The 22,419-nt window shown below is 38.5% G+C and overlaps 1 protein-coding gene and 1 long non-coding RNA gene across 6 annotated transcripts in view; one reads left to right on the top strand and one right to left on the bottom strand.

Moving 5' to 3' along the window:
* The window catches only part of LOC117239049 (neurexin-3-like), a 308,456-nt gene that overhangs the window by 269,077 nt on the left and 16,960 nt on the right, over positions 1-22,419 (top strand). For 4 of the 5 annotated variants that reach the window (XM_033504318.1, XM_033504315.1, XM_033504316.1 and 1 more), the window contains 2 exons: positions 19,601-19,842; positions 21,744-21,867. In XM_033504318.1, the coding sequence (XP_033360209.1) occupies positions 19,601-19,842; positions 21,744-21,867 (366 nt within the window). The remainder of the gene's footprint in view (positions 1-19,600; positions 19,843-21,743; positions 21,868-22,419) is intronic. The other variant, XM_033504317.1, reaches the window with a different exon arrangement.
* LOC117239051 lies at positions 19,841-22,308 on the bottom strand. Its single transcript, XR_004494338.1, has 3 exons — positions 22,082-22,308; positions 21,693-21,956; positions 19,841-19,911 (listed from the first exon to the last, which is right to left on the bottom strand). It is a non-coding gene; the product is annotated as an uncharacterized LOC117239051 (long non-coding RNA).

The raw sequence follows: 22,419 nt of genomic DNA, 5'->3' as shown, positions 1-22,419 counted from the left end.
ACGAGGAATGCCGGGACTAATAAAGGACGGGACGCGTTCGCCGACTCCGAACAAGTCATTCCCGAAGGCTGTCACGCTCCGCACGAAGCGTGAGAACGAAAATGCACGCCTCGAATCGACATTATTCTCACGTTCATCAGAGCAGCATGAACGAGACGGGAGCGAGTTGGACGCGAAATTCGAAAGCACGACGAGCCGCTGTCCTGTGCAAGTCCCTTGCGCGCGATGATCGAAAATTTACGTCGCCAACGCGAAGGATGTTCCCTTTTGAGAAACAAAATACGCTGGATGATAATCGACGTCGCGTTAACAAGATGGGAAAAGCTTGTCCGGTCCGAGGGATTTTGGATTTACGAAAGTGGAATTTGTTAGTTAATTTTGTTTCTAGCGATGTACAAAAGCAACGATAAATATGCTGTTTTAATAACCCGTTAATTAATTAAATTTGAATACGTCGCGGGAATAGAACGACCTACGAATTTATCGTAATACTTGGAGCTTCCATTTTCATAGAAATAAACGCGAACTTAATTTTACTATCTGCGATAACAGCACAATTGTCGTTCCCATGTCACAGATTCGCGTGAGAAAAGAATCGTCCCGTAAAACGACAAAAATTTGCATTCGTCGCCGCACGCGTCCAAATTGTCAAATAAATCGTCCGCGTTTCGGAGATAGCAATTTACCAGAATATCATTTGCCGATCTATCTCGGCAGGTTTCCATTAAAATTACCGCAATTTCGCGTCTACGATCGCGAAACCTAAATCCGGTCAGAAATTCCCTATTAGCCCGCAGTAATTAATTTCCACTCTGGCGAGCAGAAAACCTAACGGCCGAGCAACGATTATGTTAACGGGTTAAATAACGCGCGATACACCCAACGCCGGAGAGAAACCTCGGCATAAAAAGCTAGATAGAACGACTTAGAAAGGCCTGCTGCGCGGTTCTAGTCTCCTGGCAAGTTTATGGCCGAAAACGTAATATCGCGATCGATGAATTATTTTCATATTATAACTCCATCAATCCCGTTTTCACTGGCGCGATGTATCTCTACCGTTTATTACATCTGGTCGGCGACATCCTTCTTGCGACGTCCGTGCACGTACATTTCGTCCAGAAATTTACCATCTGGGGCCACCTGCTTTCCTGATTCTTGTTTACAGCGACTGGCAATTTCGTAGGGCAACAGCCAGCCGTACAGCGTTTACAATAGTTACACGAGTCCTGTCGAACGACATACGCTTACAATATGGGCGGACTCAGAATTCGACTGAGAAATTTATGCGACGCTTTATAAAAGTCGGACAGGCTTGGCGCCTTTTCCGAACACTTCCATCTCTGTTCTAATACCCTGCTGCTTCGACACGCTCCAATGATTTCGGGGAAATCTTTGCCGCGTGCCAGCCACGAACCCGGAGCCTTGGATTTCGGGGTCCTCGACGTCCCGTGATCTGGCCCAAAGCGACTTCTTCGCCTTACCTGCTCGCCTAATCGCCGCGCTATAGAATATTGACTTTTGACTGTCAATGACACCGATCGTCATCGACTTCAATCGATGCTTCCTATCACCGCATTCTTTCAGACGCGCGGCAACCATCGGTGTCCTTCGAACGTGAAAGAGAATTTCCTTCTACACTCGCGTGCAACTTGACGACGAGCTCGCTTCAACGTGATACGCACGCGTTTCCAAATACCGCGCGCGTCTCGTTACGCATCGTAACAAGTAGCCCGAGTCGCCTGTTAAACTCGCTTAAACGCGCTTACGAAGGAAATCATCGAAGGTGGCAAAAGGCTGCCAGGTGCGTAACTCGAGGCCGTTCGAAACTCATGGGCGGAGCAGCAGTGGCAGGTGTCGACCGTGGCAAGTAAAAGAAAGCCGGTTTAACCCAGGCGAAAGATTCAGGCACCTGCGCTGCTCATCCTCCAAGCTCTCCTGTTCGCCTGATCAAAATGGTACCAGATTCTCCACAAGTGTTAACCCTTTCGCCAGCCGACGAACCCAGAAAGAAGGTCGACTTGTTCGCTCGGTGTCAGGTGCGGCGATGACTTTCTCGCACGAAAGTGAAAGAGACAGACAACGACCGAGACAGGCCGAGGGATAAGCGGAACGAGGAAAGTCGCTCGTGCTCGACACATCTCGGCGATCTCATGGCAGCCTGGTCGGTGGTCGTCGAAAATTAACCCTTTCTCTGACGCGGAAACCGCGCTCGTGGCAACGACGAAGGAACCAGCTGGCGGATTCTGCGAGCCTGGTACTGGGTCTTCGATTAATTCGTGTTTACAACGTTCTTCACGCCTTCCCGCGAACTTTAACGGGCCATTAACGCACGCCGATCGACGTTTCCTAATGTCACGTGACTCGTCTTGATCCGCGCGCCTGTAAATCCGGCTCGTTCCTTTTTTCTCGCCCTTTCTGACCGGCGCGCCCCGACACCGTGTCCTTCCCTCGAGATCATGCGATCCTGTTACCTGGAGGATATAAAATTTCCGTTAGCGTGATTTTCAAAGACCGTGGCGGACTGGCGGGACTACGAAGGATTCGCGGGTTATTTTGTTCTTGCTCTTTGCTACCCTGGTAGCCACCCGAGTAGCTGCAACAAAGATGGCGAGCGTTAAGTCACGCGTTAGCGAAGATATTCCCACACTTTGCACACGTCTTTTTGGAACATGCGCAGCGTACATAATGTACGACTCTGCGTCATAATTCGCAAAATTTTCTTCTTACCATGCGCACCTTCCGTAACGCGAAATACTTTGACTTGACATTTTATCACAGGAAGAGCGTATTTAATATCGATACGTGGTGCGTAAAAGACATTTTCGTGCGACTGGCGCGTGTTAGGGCAAGTTGGCATGTTGTAAGTCGTAAAATACGCGCGAAGATGTATCGCAATTGTTGGAAGATTATTTAGGAAAATAATAATCGAGGTTGTTCCCGTTTGGTATTTAGCTGCTCGCGTGTTAGTAACGTGCACGTGTCGATGCAAAGGAACTTGAAAATGTTGGTACGAAAGCGTAGACAGATATCTGTGTGGCGGCTTTGTGGATCGTAGACGAGTCTCGAAATTGACGCAGGCGGTCTAGCAATTTCAGGCGCTTCCTTCGCGTTTCTAAGATCCTGATACTAAATATTCTGTTAATTTATATTTAGAACGTTTTTGAATGTTAAAATCAATAGCTGGCTATGAGTGCTGCCAATACAACTGGAAAATTGATCGAACGTGATCCAAGCTTCTCTCCCATTTCTCACATTAAAGTGCGAACGTATAAAAATATAAATATGTCTTTGCAATATCGAGATCGAAGCAGAGAAATCGTTCTAACTCTACAGGGTAACGGAACGCCTTTTTAGCAAATAACGAAAAGCCTCAATTTTCAATTTATAATTATATAAATACAACGATATAAAATGTCTAAAATACTGGTAAGGTAGATCCCATAGATACGGCACGTCCATGTGAAAACGTAGTCTATACCACGCAGCTTGTCTAGGATTCTGGATTATATGGTCTCCTAGTCTCCAAGCGTATCTAGGTAGTGAGATTCTCTTCACTACTCTTCTTTCTTGCTGCATGCGTGCATCATGCTTGAGCGTGTAACTAGAAAGAGACGTAAAACGACGTAAAAATCGTCGTTATCAAAATTTGCTATTAAATATTGCTCTGTTGGAATTTATTTTCTCGTGGAACTCACCCTGAGACCACCAAAATCCGATTTTTTATCATGTTTTATTACATTGTTGTTAGTCATTTCTTTGTACAAACACGATTTATATATATCTGTGTGTGTGTGTATGTAATATTCTGAAAATTTACGTATCCAATGTAGAAATGTAACATTGTCCAAAATTATTAGTCGAGCAACATTCAGAGCCGATTCTTAATATTTAAAAATTGACTCGAATCGTTCCTTTTCCTTTCTTTCTTTTATTTGCTTCAGTTACAGTTAATTCTTTTGAGCAATAGATTAAATTAAATAGCTAAATTTAAATCATAATTGATAGTTAATTAAGTTACATTTAAATATTAAATTAAATTAAATAGAATAGATTAAATTAAATAATTACTATTAAAAGCGCTGTTATATCTTTTCTTTTATTTTCCTTAACCGATAGACACAATATAAGATAGATAATAGATATTTTAAAGTTTGCGCTTTAAACGATAATAATGTCAATGCTTCTAGGGAAATTGAATACTCAAACTTCTAAATATCACGTATAATATTTAGCATGAATTTTTAACTATTAAAAATTAAATTCCTTCGTTCGTCGCGTAATAGAAAAACGATGGAACCTGAGTGGCACGATTCGCGCGTGCCCGCAGCTTTCTAAGGACACCTGTAACTTCCTCCAGGATCAGGACAGGCCAGGACCTAGCTCCACGCGTCTTATGGTGCCCTAGCAGACTTGTTTACCAAATTGGTTTCTTTCCACACGAAGGTCAAGCGAAAGGGTAAAAGGGAAGGAAGGTGAATATTATACCTGAACCTCCTAATCGCAAAAAAACAACGAGATAGTGAGACTGACTCATTAACCTCCGCAGACAAGTAAATAATTCAAATAAGAAATCAGTTTTTCCAGGTGTCGTACGAAGAATAATTAAGATGGTTAAACATTAATAAATATCATTAATCTAGGTTTTGAAATTTATTTTTATTTTATTTGTATTAGTATGAGGCCGTGTAAGAATACATATGACCCGATGAGAAATTTAGAAATTTAACGAAGGTTTTAACAGTGCTTTGTATACAGAGATACTTTTAATTTTTTCTAAACTTTGCACGAGGGAAGAATTTTTCATCTAATTAAGATGATGCGAAATATAATTTTCTCCGCGTTTATAAAAAGAATTATTTCTACGATATAATTAATTCTCGTTGCCCGATGTCGAACTCAGCGGATATTAATTTTATTTGCTGCTGTATCGACACTGAGCATCGTTTCTAATTTCTAATTTCTAAAGGAACAGAAGTCCGCGCATTCTAATGTAGTTAGCCATTTTAATTGAATGAGCGAAGAAGCCAAGCTTCACGCCCTTAATACCTTCCGTTCCGCATTCTAGAACGCAACTTCCAAACGCCTTATGCTACCCTATAAGGTCTGTTTACCAGTTTCATTTCTTTAAATAGGCGTGAAACTACAAATTATAAGGATCGGGTGGCTATCTGCCAGACCCTCCTTTATAGATTTTAGGCTTTCAACGCTTCGCTGTATCATGTTTCTCTGTTAGGCAAGTCGCCAGTAGTCAGATTTCTTGTGGACAGTACCGTAAGCGGCAAACGTTGGATTCTTAGCAAACGGAAAAAGCTACACTGACTTGAAATTATTTTCGAAATTCCATTTGTTCCGATCTTTAACGTACAATGATCAGAATGCATGGCGAAAATGTTTATTATTTGCGCCGATATGCCCGAGACTCATCAGCAAGAGAATTTGTAAAAGAACAGGTAATTAGTCGTTCGTTCATATTTGCAACCACCGTAAAAGCAGCAAGCAGTGTCTCTTCGTTCCATAAGGGAAGACTGCAGTTAAATATTGAAAATGGAAGAAAGTTTGCGTGATCGATTAAAGAACAACGACGCGCGTTGCACGTAACGATGCGCCCAAAAGCAGGAACTTCCAGCTACGTTATGCTACCCGGCTGTTTGAATTCTGTTTAGTGATCATTTCCTTAAATGGAGAGCCCTGCAGGTTCGGAGGGGGATCCCAAATGCCTAGGGCGAACTTTCTTCCTCATGATCTCCTAATCTCCGAGACTAACAAACCAGTGAGACACATCCTTCAAGGATCTTCGCGAACGTACTTGATAAAAATTTCTTTTTTTAAAATGCCAAACCGGTTTCTTGTTTACGTCCTGGGACACGCGTTGCAAGGAGAACAGGTGTCCGTGCGTCGAGAAACCTGTTCTGCCTACTACACGGCGCACTCTGAATACGAATGAATGGCTCTCACGAAGGCAGGTCGATGAATCTTTTTGGAAATAATTGAATATTTCTGCTGTTCGTTAGCGGAGCGAATTTTTGGTTAGCGAACTAAGCTGGATCGAAGGAAACGAGGTAGAATCTTCATTGCCGGAGCACTCGGCGCTGTCTATTAAGGAATATCTACTATATCTTTGTAATGGTAATATTAGAGCTAATTTCGAGGTGGATGACTTTTGGACTATTGCCATGTCGCAACGTCGAACAGAAGAACTTGCTCCATGTGATGTACTTCGTTTTGCATTTCCTAACAGTTCTGAGAACTTTGGTCGAATGGGAGCTACTCGTTGGGTTCAACAGAAACTTCTTTTTGGTCCATTGTTCATAGCGAGATTGATCTGAGCTTAAAATGAAGTCAAAATAGAACTCGCGTTTATACAAACCTTTTGCATTACTCTTCATTGCTTCTGTTCACTTGTAAAGTGCCTGCCACGAGTTATCAGACGCTATGTATACGTGTATAAGTATACAATACGGAAATTTCATTTGAGGTAAAGATAAAGAATGACGGTTTGAAAGTTTTCATTGTTCTTGTACCTTCCACCTACTCCTGAGGTGGCTGCCGCGTCTTATGAAACATCTCGCATGCAAACTACAGGCTTGGGCAAATTTTATTTAAAATAAGAATGAAGAATGACAATTTCAAATAAAGAATCGACAGCATGAACAAGTCAAACAGGACACATGACTATATGAAAACGTTTTTCATCGTTCTCGTGCCTTCTATCTACCGCTGAAGCGGTGCCGTGTGCTATGGAACACCCTGTACACGTAAACATGTAGCGAAAAGCGGAACCCGCGAGGGGGTGGGTTCGCGCCACAAGCTCAGACAGCGGTCGACTTTCTGCGACTTCATGCAGTCCTGGTGCGACAAGCGCCACGCGCCTTCGTTGTTTTCCCACGAGCCCTTGTCGAGTTCTCACGCGAGCACGCTCGTGCTTCCGACGTCTCCTCTGCTATTTGCACGTGTCCGCGGAACCCGTCCGAAAAATGAAAAAAGAGAAACCAGGCAACCAGACGTACAGACGACCACGGAGAAAGGGAACAAAAAGCGAAACGAAGGAGAGGCGATCGTCGCCCTTCGCGACGACTTTCTCGAGTCGGATGAAACCCTGGCAAACCCGGTGCTGCGATTCTCGCGTCTCCGAATAGACTCTCCCACGGTGCGATCCCGTGGGAACGATTTAATTGGCCGAAGAATCAAGCGATCCTCGTTCTCGCCGCGCGACCTCGTTCCGAGAGGATACCTTCTTTATCTCTTCTTCGTCTTGTTCCCGTTTTTCGTTTCCCTTGCCTGGCCCTTCCAGCTTGGCCTCGTTAACTATTAAGGTCGCTGCGTAAATTCTGTCCGGATTATCTCGTAGATGTTCCCCCAGCGACTCTCAGGACGTCGATGTGTGCATATTGTCAATGTCTCGGTATTCCCACCGCGTTAATATGCGCGTAAGGTGTGTAAAGGGACCATCTGGAGTATTGGACGTATGTCGCCGGTATAAAACTGGCAATTTTTCACCCCAGAATCTTGAAATACGTGTTGACAATACAGCTCGTTAAGCTACATACTAATAGGCGTGTATTGGCTTGTCCCAAAAAGATTCTTTCGCTTTACGAGGAAATAATAGACACACGGTATATAAATTCAGTAAAACGGTATAAAAGAAAAAATGCTGCGCGTCTATTATTTCCTTATGAAAGGAAAGCAACTTTTGGAACAAGCTAAATATATCGTTCGTCGGTGGAACCTTTACAAATTCACGTTTCGTTTGGGTCGCGAATTTCTATGCATGTAAATTGCAAACTGCGGAGGTACGTAGAATGCGTATAACATGTAAAAATATTCAAATTCAAAGTATAGTATTCGTTGTAATATTTGGTGGGTAAAATAGATCCCTGCTCAGCTCCCATATCTTTTTTCGGTTCTTTGGTGCTTTGGTTCGGAAAAATAGGAATTTGCATGAATATCAGTAGCCTGCCTTGTGTCTGTTTTACGAGAACTTTCCTTCTGTCGCGCCCTTACAACCTCAAAATTAATTTACTCTTGACGACTACGGCGAAAGGATCGCGTTAATTGTGGCACCATAGCAATTCGTTTTAGCGCGTTCATCGTTCTCTTATTTTGGGTATGAACGCGGTAACCTAATAGCAATGTTATAGCGGTCTTTAAATCCTCCAACCCTCCGTATCGAGTTTCGACCTGACGCTGGAATCCTTGGGAATGGAACTCGCTCGATCGTAAAGCTCCACCCTTATCGAGATTGCTTCTCGTGGCTTGTAATTGGACCAGACGTGGATTCTATTGATTAGGGGAGAATATGTCTGCAATATATTTAGAAGACCAATAAGGACCGATAGGAAGCTGGTAAATAGCATACCTGTATGTATAATGAAATTTCGTGCAAGACCAACAGAAACGTGGAAGATTTGACATTTTCTCTAACTTAATAATACCAAAAATTCGTACGTACAAGTCTGGCAAGAAATAATTTAAATTTTTTAGCGAAACCTGACCTCTTTTTTAGAGAACCTTCCACTCTGCTCGCATCGTCGTCATTGATAAGCGCGTAATTGCAGGGACATGCAATTGCTGCGACCTTAACCTTCCCAAAAGAAAAAGAAAGGAAAGAAAAATCTGAGACTTTGCTATCGACAGACTTTCGTTGTTCGTACGCCGTCAGCCGGCTGAACCCGACGCGCGCCCTTTGAACTTGAGGTTCGCCATTCGAAAGGACGATCACGCTCGGCACGTGACAAAAATGTCAAGGATGATCTGGTCGGCTCGCCGCGTCTCGCATACTTTCTCACGTGTCTGGTGCATGATTCCCGAACGAGACACGGCCGATTCCCACAGGCTAGCTGGTCGAAAGCGTGAGACAAGTTCGTCCCTGGAAGCAGCGGACCGATCTGCTTCGGTAGTAGGCGTTCAGGTCTGGAAAAGAGTTGGGCGCGCGTCGTTTCTTCTTCGTCGTCTCGCACGATCTCGACGCTAGGGAACTTCCCACGGGACACCGTTCCCAGGGAGTTGCCGGCCAACCGAGAAACGCTGTTCCCATGATCGTGGGAATTCGAGCGACTTCAGGGGAAACAGATTCCCAGATCGACTAGGAGACCAGAGAAGCCAAGCTGGTCGACGAACGCCCTACCGATTTACCCCTTGCGCGCTTTCCTCGCTCCATCGACCTGCCAACACGCCGCTCCATCCTCGAGGAAGATTTTAGCCAGTCAACCGCGGGATTTTGTTTAAAAAGTCCCTCACGAGGTGCGTGATTAAAACGAAGCAACGCGCGTGCTGCTATCGTAAACCTTGCGAAAAAGGTTAAGCAGAACGAGGAAAGATTAGATTTTTATTCGATAGAAAATTAACGATTCGTTGTGGACAAAGGTATTGTTGTTAGAAGCTTGAAAATTGGCAAAAAGTAATAAAGCAAAGTACACGAAACGATTGAAGGAACAGCCGACAGACGCAGCAGAGCACACAAATGGGGATGCATTGGCGAAAATAATCAACTCGGTTTATGAAAAGCAAGAACCGATATACCGAAGAGAATAATCAAACGATTCAACTGTCTTTTATAAAGTAGATGATAGTTTTGCTGCAAGTATAAGGGAAACAAACCGCTAAATGTCATTTATATTACTCTTCATTATAATTTTTAGTTTACATCGTCGTATTCTACCCGCGCCACCTTCTCGCAGCAACGTCATTGATGGACGTTTAGATCAGCTGGGAGAAGACTCGCTAACGATGTCGTAGGACGACTTGCATCCCTTTGATAGTCACCTGATACAAGAATCACCAAATTCAGCCTCAAGTTCAACATCTTCTCACGGGTTGGTTCTCACAGCAGCGGCTCGACGAGCCGCCGAAATCTCATTATTTTTTGTAGCAAAGCCATGAGAAAACGTGGCATGGGAAAGTGGCGATTCTATACGTATCGAATGCTCGAACTGTTGGAGTGTGCGGCTCTGTATACGCTTCTCACGTTTTTGAAATGTGCCGGACAGAAGGAACGCCTTGCCAACCTGAATCTAATTTCGGTTTTATGGCCGTTTTATTAGGTGGCTATCCACACTTTGCCATCGTCTTCTCAGATTACAACTCGATTAAGTCCGAGTATTGGGATACGTAAACTGTTATTAGGATACGACATTAACATACATCACATAACACACAAAATATAACATACAATACACAACACATAACAAAAGAACATACAATATGCTCAAAATATGTGTTAACATAAGACTCGTCAAAATGTAGAACTTAAATAAGAGAAACAAATTTTTACTGCAGTTCTGTTTCTTCAGTTATGTTCGTCAAAGTATGAACTTACGTGGATCAATTATTATTATTAAATTATGTTAATCGCCTTTTTCTTAATCCATTCAAGAAATCTGAAACCCTCTTTTACACCGTCAATTAAAAGCTCTTCAGAATATTTTCACTAATTTCAGTTTCTCGTATCATTGAAAATAATTCGTCGCTAAATTAATATACTCAAGAAATCAGTATGAAAGCCGCATAAACAAGACAATGGGGAGATGGAGTAATTGAAGCTGCAACTCAAATGCCAACCACCATGACAAATATCATAAGTTAATAAATTAATAAATATAAATACGTAAACGAAAGTGGAAATAAAAAATTGTATTTCAGCAAAAGGATAATAAAGACACAGTACGTAGAGATCTATAGACATTGGCATAGGTAAGCGATACGTATAAAACGTAAAGAAGGTTAGGGTTGATCTAAGCGATGTGTTTAGAAGCATCCGGCGAACATGTTGAAGTGGTAGTTCTCCTAAACCAGTGGAGCTCGTACTAGGAACGGCCTTGAAATCTCAAGGTTGTTCTGAACCTACCAGACGAGCCTACTACCTGCTACTATAGCGGTATTAACGGGTTTTCTCCGCCCATTTACTTCTATAGTCATCGCCCACCGCATACTACTACTACTACTACTTCATTGATAACTCCGCGTGAATACAAACTTTATTCCGCTCGATATATTTTTTAACGAGCTATATTTATATTTATGTAATACAAACTTTGTGTCAATCAGAGGAAATGCAATTTTGTTACGATATATATACGCAAACATAATTTTCAGTCAAACGGAATGCTACTTTTTCATGATAATTTTTATGCTACTTGTTAAACATATTTACACCTTTCAAAGGTATTTTAAATCGAAAATTCTAAAGTCTCATACAGAAACGTTAATTAGAATTAATACTACTACTACTACTACTACTACTACTACTACTACTACTACTACTACTACTACTACATTGATAACTCCGCGTGAATACAAACTTTATTCCGCTCGATATATTTTTTAACGAGCTATATTTATATTTATGTAATACAAACTTTGTGTCAATCAGAGGAAATGCAATTTTGTTACGATATATATAAGCAAGCGTAATTTTCAGTCAAACGAAATGCTACTTTTTCATGATAATTTTTATGCAACTTGTTAAACATATTTACACCTTTCAAAGGTATTTTAAATCGAAAATTTTAAAGTCTCATAGAGAAACGTTAATTAGAATTAATACTACTACTACTACTACTACTACTACCACTACTACTACTACTACTACTACTACTTCATTGATAACTCCGCGTGAATACAAACTTTATTCCGCTCGATATATTTTTTAACGAGCTATATTTATATTTATGTAATACAAACTTTGTGTCAATCAGAGGAAATGCAATTTTGTTACGATATATATACGCAAACATAATTTTCAGTCAAACGGAATGCTACTTTTTCATGATAATTTTTATGCTACTTGTTAAACATATTTACACCTATCAAAGGTATTTTAAATCGAAAATTCTAAAGTCTCATACAGAAACGTTAATTAGAATTAATTGATTACTTAGAATTAAATTTTCATTTGGAATTAAAATTGAGATAGGATCGATATCGTAATTTAAAGTTTTCAAAGCTCTCAATACCTGTAAAATTTAATTTAATTCTATAAGAAGACGATAAACTCGACAGATAAATGCTATTAGCTATTTAGATTATGCTATTACGTTTTATCAATATTGATACGAAACTATGAAAACAACTAAGAGATGAAACATACTCGTCGTGAAATTATTAAATGATAAATAGCTAAACTTCTTACATCGAATTCAACTTTGCTTCGTTCTTAATTGATACTCGAGATAAAGATTTATGTTGCCTCAAACTACAAGAAAAACATTTCTACACAAGAGTTCTATATCATAGAAAAGAAGTAAAAATAATGAAGTAACAACGATAAAGTATCTTAGATAAAATTCCACTTTATTTCGTTCGTAATTATTACTCGAAATGAAGATTTATAACGCTTCGTGGCATAAGAAACATACTTCTACGATAAGCATATGTTCTACTTCGCAACAAAAAGACAAAAGTGACAAAGGATAATGAAATCATTTTTTAAATGCGATAGAATAATATTTTGATAAAATTAATTTTTATTAATATCACTTTATATATTATACACTGAATATTCGACGTTGCGAAATTTTTGCTAACAAATAGCGGACCATTGGTCTACGAATATTTCATGGAAATATTAATCTGAAAATCTTATAGCAGACAATTATATCAAACTTTGAAAATTATTATTAAAAATAAACATGGATAGCATTATATAGATATATAGGCCGTAGGTGTATGACATAGTAACAACATTCCATCGTAGCTTCGTTCACAGTACACAGATCCTTGTTCACGGTCATTCTCTCCTGCGTAAAATGATTTTTGCCGTACGAAGCTCACGTACCCACGGCTCTCACACGATTCTTGCATTATTCAGACCCCCTTTGCAGCCTGTTTGCTTGACCATGCGTAATCATAATGGCACAGCACGTGCTGCGTATCGCATCAAAGTTTTGTTAATATTCTCACGCTCCTCAATTGCTTGCTTGGCTGGTAGATTGCGTAAGGGCAGTCCAAGTGGCTCTTTATTTAAGATTATCGTTCGATAATTCAGAAACTTCGTCAAGTAGTTCGAGGATAAAAAGTGCTCGAGAAGGTTGGAAGAAGATTCTTTGATGAAAACAAATTACTAACATTATATTTTGTTTATGGCTTGGCCATTATGGCTTTGTTTTCGAGAAAATCGACTTTGAATTTTCGCTCGATTCGCGTGCACTTTATCGCGTCTCGTTATAACGGATCTCACTGTAGATCGTTGTCTCGATGGAAAAATTAAAGAAAAAATTTTTATTCTATATTTCCGACTTTTTTTCACATACAATCACCCCCTTTTCGCTTCTACCACCAGTTACCAACCACCCTATATATTATTTGACTAATCAATTTCTGAATTTTTGTTAAGGTGAGAATTTACGGTAAAATCAGACGATGATTTTAAATGAAATTTTGAAACTGGTCATTCCACCGGACCTGGTAACGTTAGCGTTAAATAAGCAAGAAGCGACTCATGTCGCGCTAAACTGGTTAGAGAGCGCACGTTAAAGTGCGTTTACATGTCCTGTTCACGTTTCGTACGTACGAAACGTCGCGCTCCCATCGCCTGGGAATCATCGATGTTTCCCATACCCAAGCGTACGCGCCATGGCATTCCTTGTTCCCACCGTAAAATCGTTGTGAAAGCAAACAGTTCCCAAACCGAGTCCGTGGGACCGATGTCCGATGGCCGCCGCGTTTCCATTTCGATCGTTCGCCTGTTTCGCACGATAAACGTCGCGTGGAATTAAATCGAACACACGCGCGTTTACCGTTTCCTGCCGATCGGCCAGAAACCGAATCGTGGCATTCCGATTACCCGTAAGCGGACAATTAGATTGCCAACGATATGTTTCGATTTTTCATCGTATTCAAAGAAAAACCGACGAAATCTTTCGTTTAAGTTCTTCCGTCGAAGTGGCGAAAAAAATGAAATTTTCTTTTCGAAGCGTGTCTTTTGTTGTGAACAAATATAAACTCGATGTTAGTTTCGCTACCTTTTCGTTCTATCCGCTGTTCTCTTTATTTTTTGATTACTTCTATTCATCTGTTAGATACAGCATCCACTAACTATAATAAATAAATATAATACAAGAAATATTTAAAATTCAGATTGATATTAAGATGCAAATTATTCGTTATTTTATTCGCAGAAGTTAATCGAAACGGAAAATCTGTTTTCTCTTGCATATTTTATGAACCGATGCAGTATTATTAGACTCACACTGTGCATTATCATAATCCAAAAACGTACGAGTAACGCAATAAATATGTTCTTCTCGTACGTTACCAACGGTAAGCCATTGGTATAGTATTGCAACAAGATAAAAATAATGAAATAGCTTGTTTCAAACATTCTCATTTTCCCGCGTTTATTTCAAATAAAATTTGCTCGCGACTGCAACGTGCGTCGCGTCGCTTTACGCTCGAAAAGCGGACGCCATCGCTGCCGGACGTCCGCTTTACGCTCGAAAAGCGGACGCCATCGCTGCCGGACGTCGATTTAGGAATTCCAAGGCGAAGCCAAATATTAGGCAACCCGATCCACCTTCGGGTTCTTCTCTCCTGATCCATTTTAACCGAATGCGCCACTTATCTAAGCGTCCGAAGGCAACTTCTTAACCCACTTTTCAGGTCCACCACCTCCACGTTCGCCATACTTGCCTGTCAGTTTACTTATTAATTTAGATTATGTCGTACAAGAGCTAATTGCCACGAAACGTTAAACGGTTAAACGAACGAAATTCTTACGCCAGCGATCTAACCAGCAACGCATCCAGGCCTGTTTAAAATAAAATTCTCTACGATCGGCAAGTCGAACGTCATTTTCATTAAAAACATGATGGTCTTGTCGATAAGTTTCTACATGTATCTATAAAGAGACGGGTTGTATATTAAATAGGGAAAAGTGGTGGGGAATTATTTTAATTCATTCGCCATGATAAGAAGCAGAGTATATCGAATAAAACAGTATAATTTCTATTTGAGAAATTATACGCGTGGTAATAATATTTGTAGCGTATAACCGCATATATAAATTGTTTGTACAATGGAGATTTATAGTTTACAAATTATGCTCTTGGAAAATATATAATTTAGAAATTATTTTATCGTAATGCTCGAATAGAATGTAATAATTCTAATTGTATCAATAAAATGAATTATCAAGGTGAATGTCAATATATTACAAGAATCAAATATTTATGCAATTATGATATTTATGCAATTTAATGTCTCCAAAAATATAACTAAACAACTCACATTCGTAGCATCTAACTACGTTCCAAATAATTACACAAATATTAAAGTAATAACGCGAGTACGTATCTTACGTTGAATATTCTGCATTATTTTTACACCTTCGAATTTCTCATCTATACATAAATAAAATCTGCGATCCACTCAAAACACTGTATTTAAAGAAACTGAAGAAAAAGACTCAAGTGGAAGACTCACGAGTCGTTTCCTATTGGTCGACGAGGATTTGGAGGGGTCATGGATTCCGACGAACGAGGTCTGGTTGCCTAAAATCTCACGATTAAGTCGGACAGGGAACCCGAACTCACTCACGAACCTTCTGCTCTCCTAATAAAGTGATACAGTTTATTGGACTTCTTCAAATCGGAATGCGGTGTGAGTGACACGATTATCTTCTTCGGGGAAGCATCTGTCGCTCCACCAACTTCTTCTTGTCATTGTTATTGACAAAAAGTCATTGAGGAAGCCGAGTATAGTATTGACGATATGCTTGCGAGACGCGTGCTGGCACGTGCGTTCCTTTCTATGCATCTATATATACGTATATATGTGTGTGTTACTTAGGCTGAGACCAACCAACTGTATTTTTATACTACGCTGATAGACTCACTATGCTTGGTCGACAAGTGCCAGCCGAGTGGGCAGAAAAAATGTGTCGCAGAACCAGAGTCGAGTTCCGCGTGAGTCACTCAGAGAACACCTCTTCAGTTTAGCTGACGCGCGCCTTTTTTTGTGTTTACGTAGTAGCTCGTAAATGTGTTCGAACGTACATAGAAACTTTTTATACGAGTATATTAGGCGCGTAAAAAGTTTGTTGAAATTTCGTCGACGCCAGGAAAGTCTCCTTTTGTATGACAGTTTAACGCTCTGGCGAATATTATTCCGATGTATATAGATATGTTTGATAAAATGTACATTTTACAAGAATGGAAAAAGAACTGGCGGAAGTTTCAATGATATACTAAATATACGTCAGAATACAAGCGTGCTGCCATAAACACAGTATAATGTCCGCTTTATCTGACGCACAGTGGATATGAAGTCACAGTATAGTATAGTAATGACGTCAACTCGATTGACGTCACGTATAAAAGATCCACGAGAAGCTTGGAATTCACTTAATCGCAATACGCATCGGTTATACGTACAAAATGCCAGATCGAAACGTTTCCATTTCTTATTTGAAAGCTTCCTAATTTACCAGCTGCGAATAGCTAGCGAAAGCTATATTTTAATAAGACAAAGATTGCCCATGTAATAATTTATATATAGGCACTGTTCACGATGACAAAAGAATTAGAATAATTCTGCAGATGATAATAGAAGCTGTCGACGATTTAGGCGATATTTAAAAATGAAATAATTTTAAAGAAATCGTCTACGTGAAACTTTTCTAATTCGCGTGTATAATTAGTTACACTAAATGTAAATAAATTAGCATCAGCTGCGAAGTATAATTACATAAATACTGTCAACATCGCGGATCATTACAGACGAGGATAGATCAGCAAGAAAAATTGGAAAAAGAATATGTAATTTGTTATAAATTATTTAGATGATCTCATAAATTATTTATCTCTTAGCTTCACCAATGAATTAAATCAATATTAACCAAAATCGACATTATCCACGGAACCAACTATCGTCAATCGCAAATATATCACGCAAACAATGTTTCAAATTTATCGTTCGCACGCGCCTTATATCCAAAGGGTACAACCAAGTATCTACTTTATATTTGAACACACCGAGCGTCAAATATCATTGAAAATCATTTCCTACCCCCCGCCCGCCAAAAGGACGTCTCCACTCTTAACTAAAATATTTCCAATTGATATAAAGAAGCATACAGAAGCAAAAAGGCGAGCGGAAGGGCAGGACAGTCGAAGAGGCCATTGCCGCACTGCCTAAAACGGCACCAGAGTGATCCTCTTGGCAGATTCTGCGACCCTGGTAAGGCTGTCAGCCAGGCTCATTTTTTCTCGGGACAGCCGAAAATTATTATCCATAGTCGAAGGATAATAGCCCTCGATGTCCTCCAGCTGAGCAAGCTCGATGGCGAGAAAGCTCGCTCGGTTTGTTGCTTTCCTATTACAAAGTGGTATTTAACTCGCCTATGGCTGGTCACGTGGGTGAAGCTACTCGAACGTGTCCGATCGCGTGCCAAGTCCTCGGTTTCTAGTCGCCTAATAAAAAAATAGCCGCATTATCGATCTTCTGCCGATCGACTTTATCGTCACGGTTCGAGGTTGACGAGCATGGGGACCTCTGAGACGACTATGCTGGCCTGATCCGTGTCTCCTGTTAATATACATATCTGAGATGAACGTACGAATTCGCTTCGCTTGTGAGCGAAACCGTCAGTCGGCCACTTGCTGCTCGAAAATTGTCTCGGATGAAATTTCATCCGACACGAATTTCGTTGCAACGTTATCGCCTCGTTAACGACACCGTCGCAGTGCTGTTTACAATTTTGTTGCTTTCCGCCTAATGGGATTTACGAAACGTCCTTAAGAAGGACGTAAGTCATATTGTTGAGTCATATTTTTTGTAAGCGGGCAATTTTTCACTTCATTAGGATATTTTGAGGTGATTAGGCTAATTACATGTTCTTGCTTCAATACCAATGTATTTTATTTATGGTTCTTGAGTTGGGTAGGTATTTCTGTCAGCCTTCTGAACCAAAGTATTTACAACCATAACATTAATTATTAATTGGTTCTATATAAGATATATTGACGTCATGTCATCTATCTTTGCAAAGCTCGTATTTTTCGCTCTATCGAATCAATTGCAATTATATTTTATTCAAATAATTGTATTTATTCATAGCCAGCGAGTAGCGTAGAAGAAATTAGAAAAATCAATAAAAATCGATTCATACTGAACGTTCAAAAAAGAAGAAGGCTTCCAATAAGGTGGATAAGAAACAACTAGGGTGACATTTCGCTCGTGGTAACATGACATCCTTTAAAAATGCCAATTTGTAGTTCTTTTTATCGCATACGTTTGAAACCTCGAACTTCCATTTCTGCTAACATGAATATATTTATATGTATACATATATATATATATATATAGATAGACGGATTACACTGTCAGCCTCGTCGTAGACAGTTTTCTAACTTGCGTAATAGAATCTATCACGGAAGCTATTCTTATCATAAATCTGCCGCCGATAGTGGAAGCAGCGTGTGTGTCGTCTTCGAAGGACGAATCGAACCCTAAAGAGTTGCACACGTGACATGTTAGCCTGTTCTTAAAACCAACCAAATTTAGACCGTTCAAAGGGAAAGGTCTGGAAGCAAACCCTGGCGAAAGAGTAGGGGATACGAGAAGATCGCCTCCATCTAATTTTAATTATAAGACACGCTATTTGACCAAGTGGACAAGTCAATAGTCCATGCCAGACTCAGAGGCTTCTGTTCGCCTGATAAGTGGTCAAACGAAAACATTTGTCAGCCAATGAAACAGAATAAATTATCCCTTTGGTACTCACCAGCGCGTACAAAGTAGCATTTTCCTTTCTTTTTTTTTTTATTTTTTTTTTTTTTTTGAGGAGGGGGGTCATATGTTATACTTTGTTATCACTTCGCAGAGTGGTAATTAAATATGTTAATGGTAATTTAATATCGTTTCGAGGGGTAATCGGATAATTTCGAGAAGTTAAGTTGATTTTAACCGAGAGATTGTGTGCAGTTTATTTAACGGTGATAAACATTTCATAATTTTAGCTGTAACTCGCTTGATAATTTTATTACTGCAAAATAATTTCCCCATGGAAATGGAAAATGCCTCGTTTTACTGTGTACGATTTTAACGAATATAAAGTATCGATAAGTAATAACAACCTATGAAATTTTTTCGAAAATTATTTTTATATCTGTATATATATAATACAAAATTTCAAGCGTAATAACATAATTCATTTCATATTACACCCATTAAATTGAATATTAAACATTGCGAATTGTAAACTACAAATTGTAAAATCCTGTTCTGCGTTGATCGATATTTGCAACAATGTATACTTAATTGTGCTATCGTATACGATATTATAATTAAACCGCGTATAGTATGGAAAATTTGCAGATGCAAAAATACACAGAAAGCACCTAATAATCGCGAAATATGGGAAATAAGCCACTGTCTAGAATATCTAACAGGTGTATAAGATACTAACGATAGGTAAAGCAATTTTCTACCTAGATTCTATATTTTTCATTACATCGATACAAATACGAATGTGCATGAATATCATCGGTCTAATTACAACTGTTTGTGCTTAGATACCATTTACGCGTAACGACTAACCAATCGACGGAAATTGAATCGTTAATTGAAAGGGCTATTCTCTGACAATATTTACTGTCGCTCGCAGGTCGCCAATTGACGGTGTTCAATAGTCAATCGACTATTCAAGTTGGTGGTCGATGGAATCGCAACAAAGGCAGAGTAGAGAGGTCGTTCTTGGGCATAATCGCCGGTCTGGTCGTAAATGGTGCTCGAATTTTGGAACTCGCTGCGGCGAAGGATGGAAGAATTATCACCAGAGGAGATGTTCAGTTATTACCTCCAGGAAGTCTGCTGGACCGTGCTGCTCCGTTGCAGAGGATGCAACAGGTAATCAAATTTCCAACGATATTTTACGCAGTCGTTGGTCAGGGAAATTATGCACATGATGATGGATGCCTGGAAAATTAAACGTAGAGAAACCGAATATAGAAAAATTAGAAAAATACAGAGGATAATATAGTTGCTCATCTGATTTATAGTTATTTGTTTCTAACAAATTTGACGAAGATTTGTCTGGTTATTTAATTGAGTTGTTGTACCATCTTCTATTAATTTCGAGTCTTGCGATTTTCGTTAAAAGGATTACGTAAAGTATCGTAAACGACGATTATGTTTTACACGGAAAGATATTCTGTTTTCGAATTTTGTTTATGTCTTTTAACTAGGTATTATTCACTGATAAATCATTCGCTAGCAGTGTTATATATAGATATTGTCGTGCGTTTATAGCGCGTTCATCAGTACGTTATATAATCGTAATTAATGATCTGTAACATCAGTTTGTGTAAATCGTTGCGAAGTCCTGGGCTTAATTACGCTTACGAAGGGTTTACTCGTAATAACCGAATCCTATATTAGATGTATGAATATTAGAATATAGATATGGATAATAGAAATTGGTGATTCATAAAAATCTCTCTCTAGCAACGTACATAACTTTTACCGTGTGCTTTAATAAATATGAATATCACAATGAAGATAATGCTTCCACGTGTTCTAGTAAAATTAAACTGCCTTAAATTTCCAAAGTGAAACTGTATTTTACCTAATACTTTTAATAATCATATTGTTAAAAATATTTAATTACCTAAAATATTAATAGCCTAACCCAGACCCTAATGCTTGTAATAATAATATTGTTAAAATATTTAATTAGCTGAAATATTAATAACTTAGCCCTGACCCTAATACTTCTAATAATAATATTATTATTAAGACTATTATTAAAAGTATTATTATTACTCTTACTAATATTATTATATGTTATTTAATAATAATTTTACATACTATTTATATACTATTGAATAATAAAATAATAATAAAATAGTAAATAAAAGTAAAAGTAACTATTACTTAACAATAATATTATTATTAAGACTATTATTAAAAGTATTATTATTACTCTTACTAATATTATTATATATTATTTAATAATAATTTTATATAATATCTATATACCATTTAATAATAAAATAATAATAAAATAGTAAGTAATTGGTAAAAGTAACTATTATTTAACAATAATATTATTATTAAGATTATTATTAAAAGTATTATTATTACCTTTACTAATATTATTATATGTTATTTAATAATAATTTTACATACTAGTTATATACTATTGAATAATAAAATAATAATAAAATAGTAAATAAAAGTAAAAGTAACTATTACTTAACAATAATATTATTATCAAGATTATTATTAAAAGTATTATTATTACTCTTACTAATATTATTATATATTATTTAATAACAATTTTATATACTATCTATATACCATTTAATAATAAAATAATAATAAAATAGTAAGTAATTGGTAAAAGTAACTATTATTTAACAATAATATTATTATTAAGACTATTATTAAAAGTATTATTATTACCTTTACTAATATTATTATATATTATTTAATAATAATTTTATATACTATTTATGTACTATTTAATAATAGTATTAATAATAATACTATTATTAAATAATATATAATAGCATTAGTAAAAGTAATTAGTAAAAGTAACTATTATTTAATAATAATATCATTATTAGTACTATTATTAAAGGTATTAGATATTTACAAATTGTTATCGATTATTCAACAAAGATTACGTAATTTACTTAATATTTTCTTCCTTCATATTAGCAGAAACAACGGTCCAACGCTCGAACGGAATATACCTTTTTATTCAGTACGACGCAATAAATTTTCATATCTCTTTTCCACCGCAGACGCCGGCGTCCGGTTTCCCAGGCGTCATGGACGACCTCATATTTTCCGGTGCCGGAAGTGGTTGCGCCGCCGACGACGAAGACGAAGAATGCACGCCAATCTACGAGCCTGGTTCCGGTAAGTGTAAGTAACATTTCCAAAGGCCGTAAGTAATTCCTTCTGCACGCCTGCTCGCGGAGGAATTTCTTCTACGCGCCTAACTCCTCTTCTATCTACCACATATTCATATTTTATATATATATATATGTGCGTGCACGTTACACCAACTTCTGCTGCAACACGTATGACAAAGTTAATCGCACGATATTTTCTGTTTTGAGAGAGAACAATTACTCACTGGGAATTGCCAGTCACGCGTCCACAAATCGATCTGCTCGACGAGACAATCTCACCTAGCCATCCGATCATCTGGTCATCTGGTCCAATCGCATGTACATTTGCAAAATAATTTCCATCTCGATGTTATTGCTAGTCGCAGAAAGTTGCACCAGCTATTCCGAGCATCTACTAATTAAGAGACACGTTCGGAGATCGAGGAGAACAAAATGGGAAGAAATTGAGAAAGAACATAATTTCGCATGCGTGAACTGAAAATTAAAGCTGAATAGCCAAGTATACATATAGACATATAGTGTATACATATAGATATAACTAATTTTTCATACACGACGAACG

Source organism: Bombus vosnesenskii, unplaced genomic scaffold, assembly GCF_011952255.1.
Source record: "Bombus vosnesenskii isolate JDL3184/JDL3185 unplaced genomic scaffold, Bvos_JDL3184-5_v1.1 scf7180000013883, whole genome shotgun sequence".
In the NCBI taxonomy this organism is placed as follows: Eukaryota; Metazoa; Arthropoda; class Insecta; order Hymenoptera; family Apidae; genus Bombus; species Bombus vosnesenskii.
This window is presented reverse-complemented; position numbering and strand designations above follow the sequence as displayed.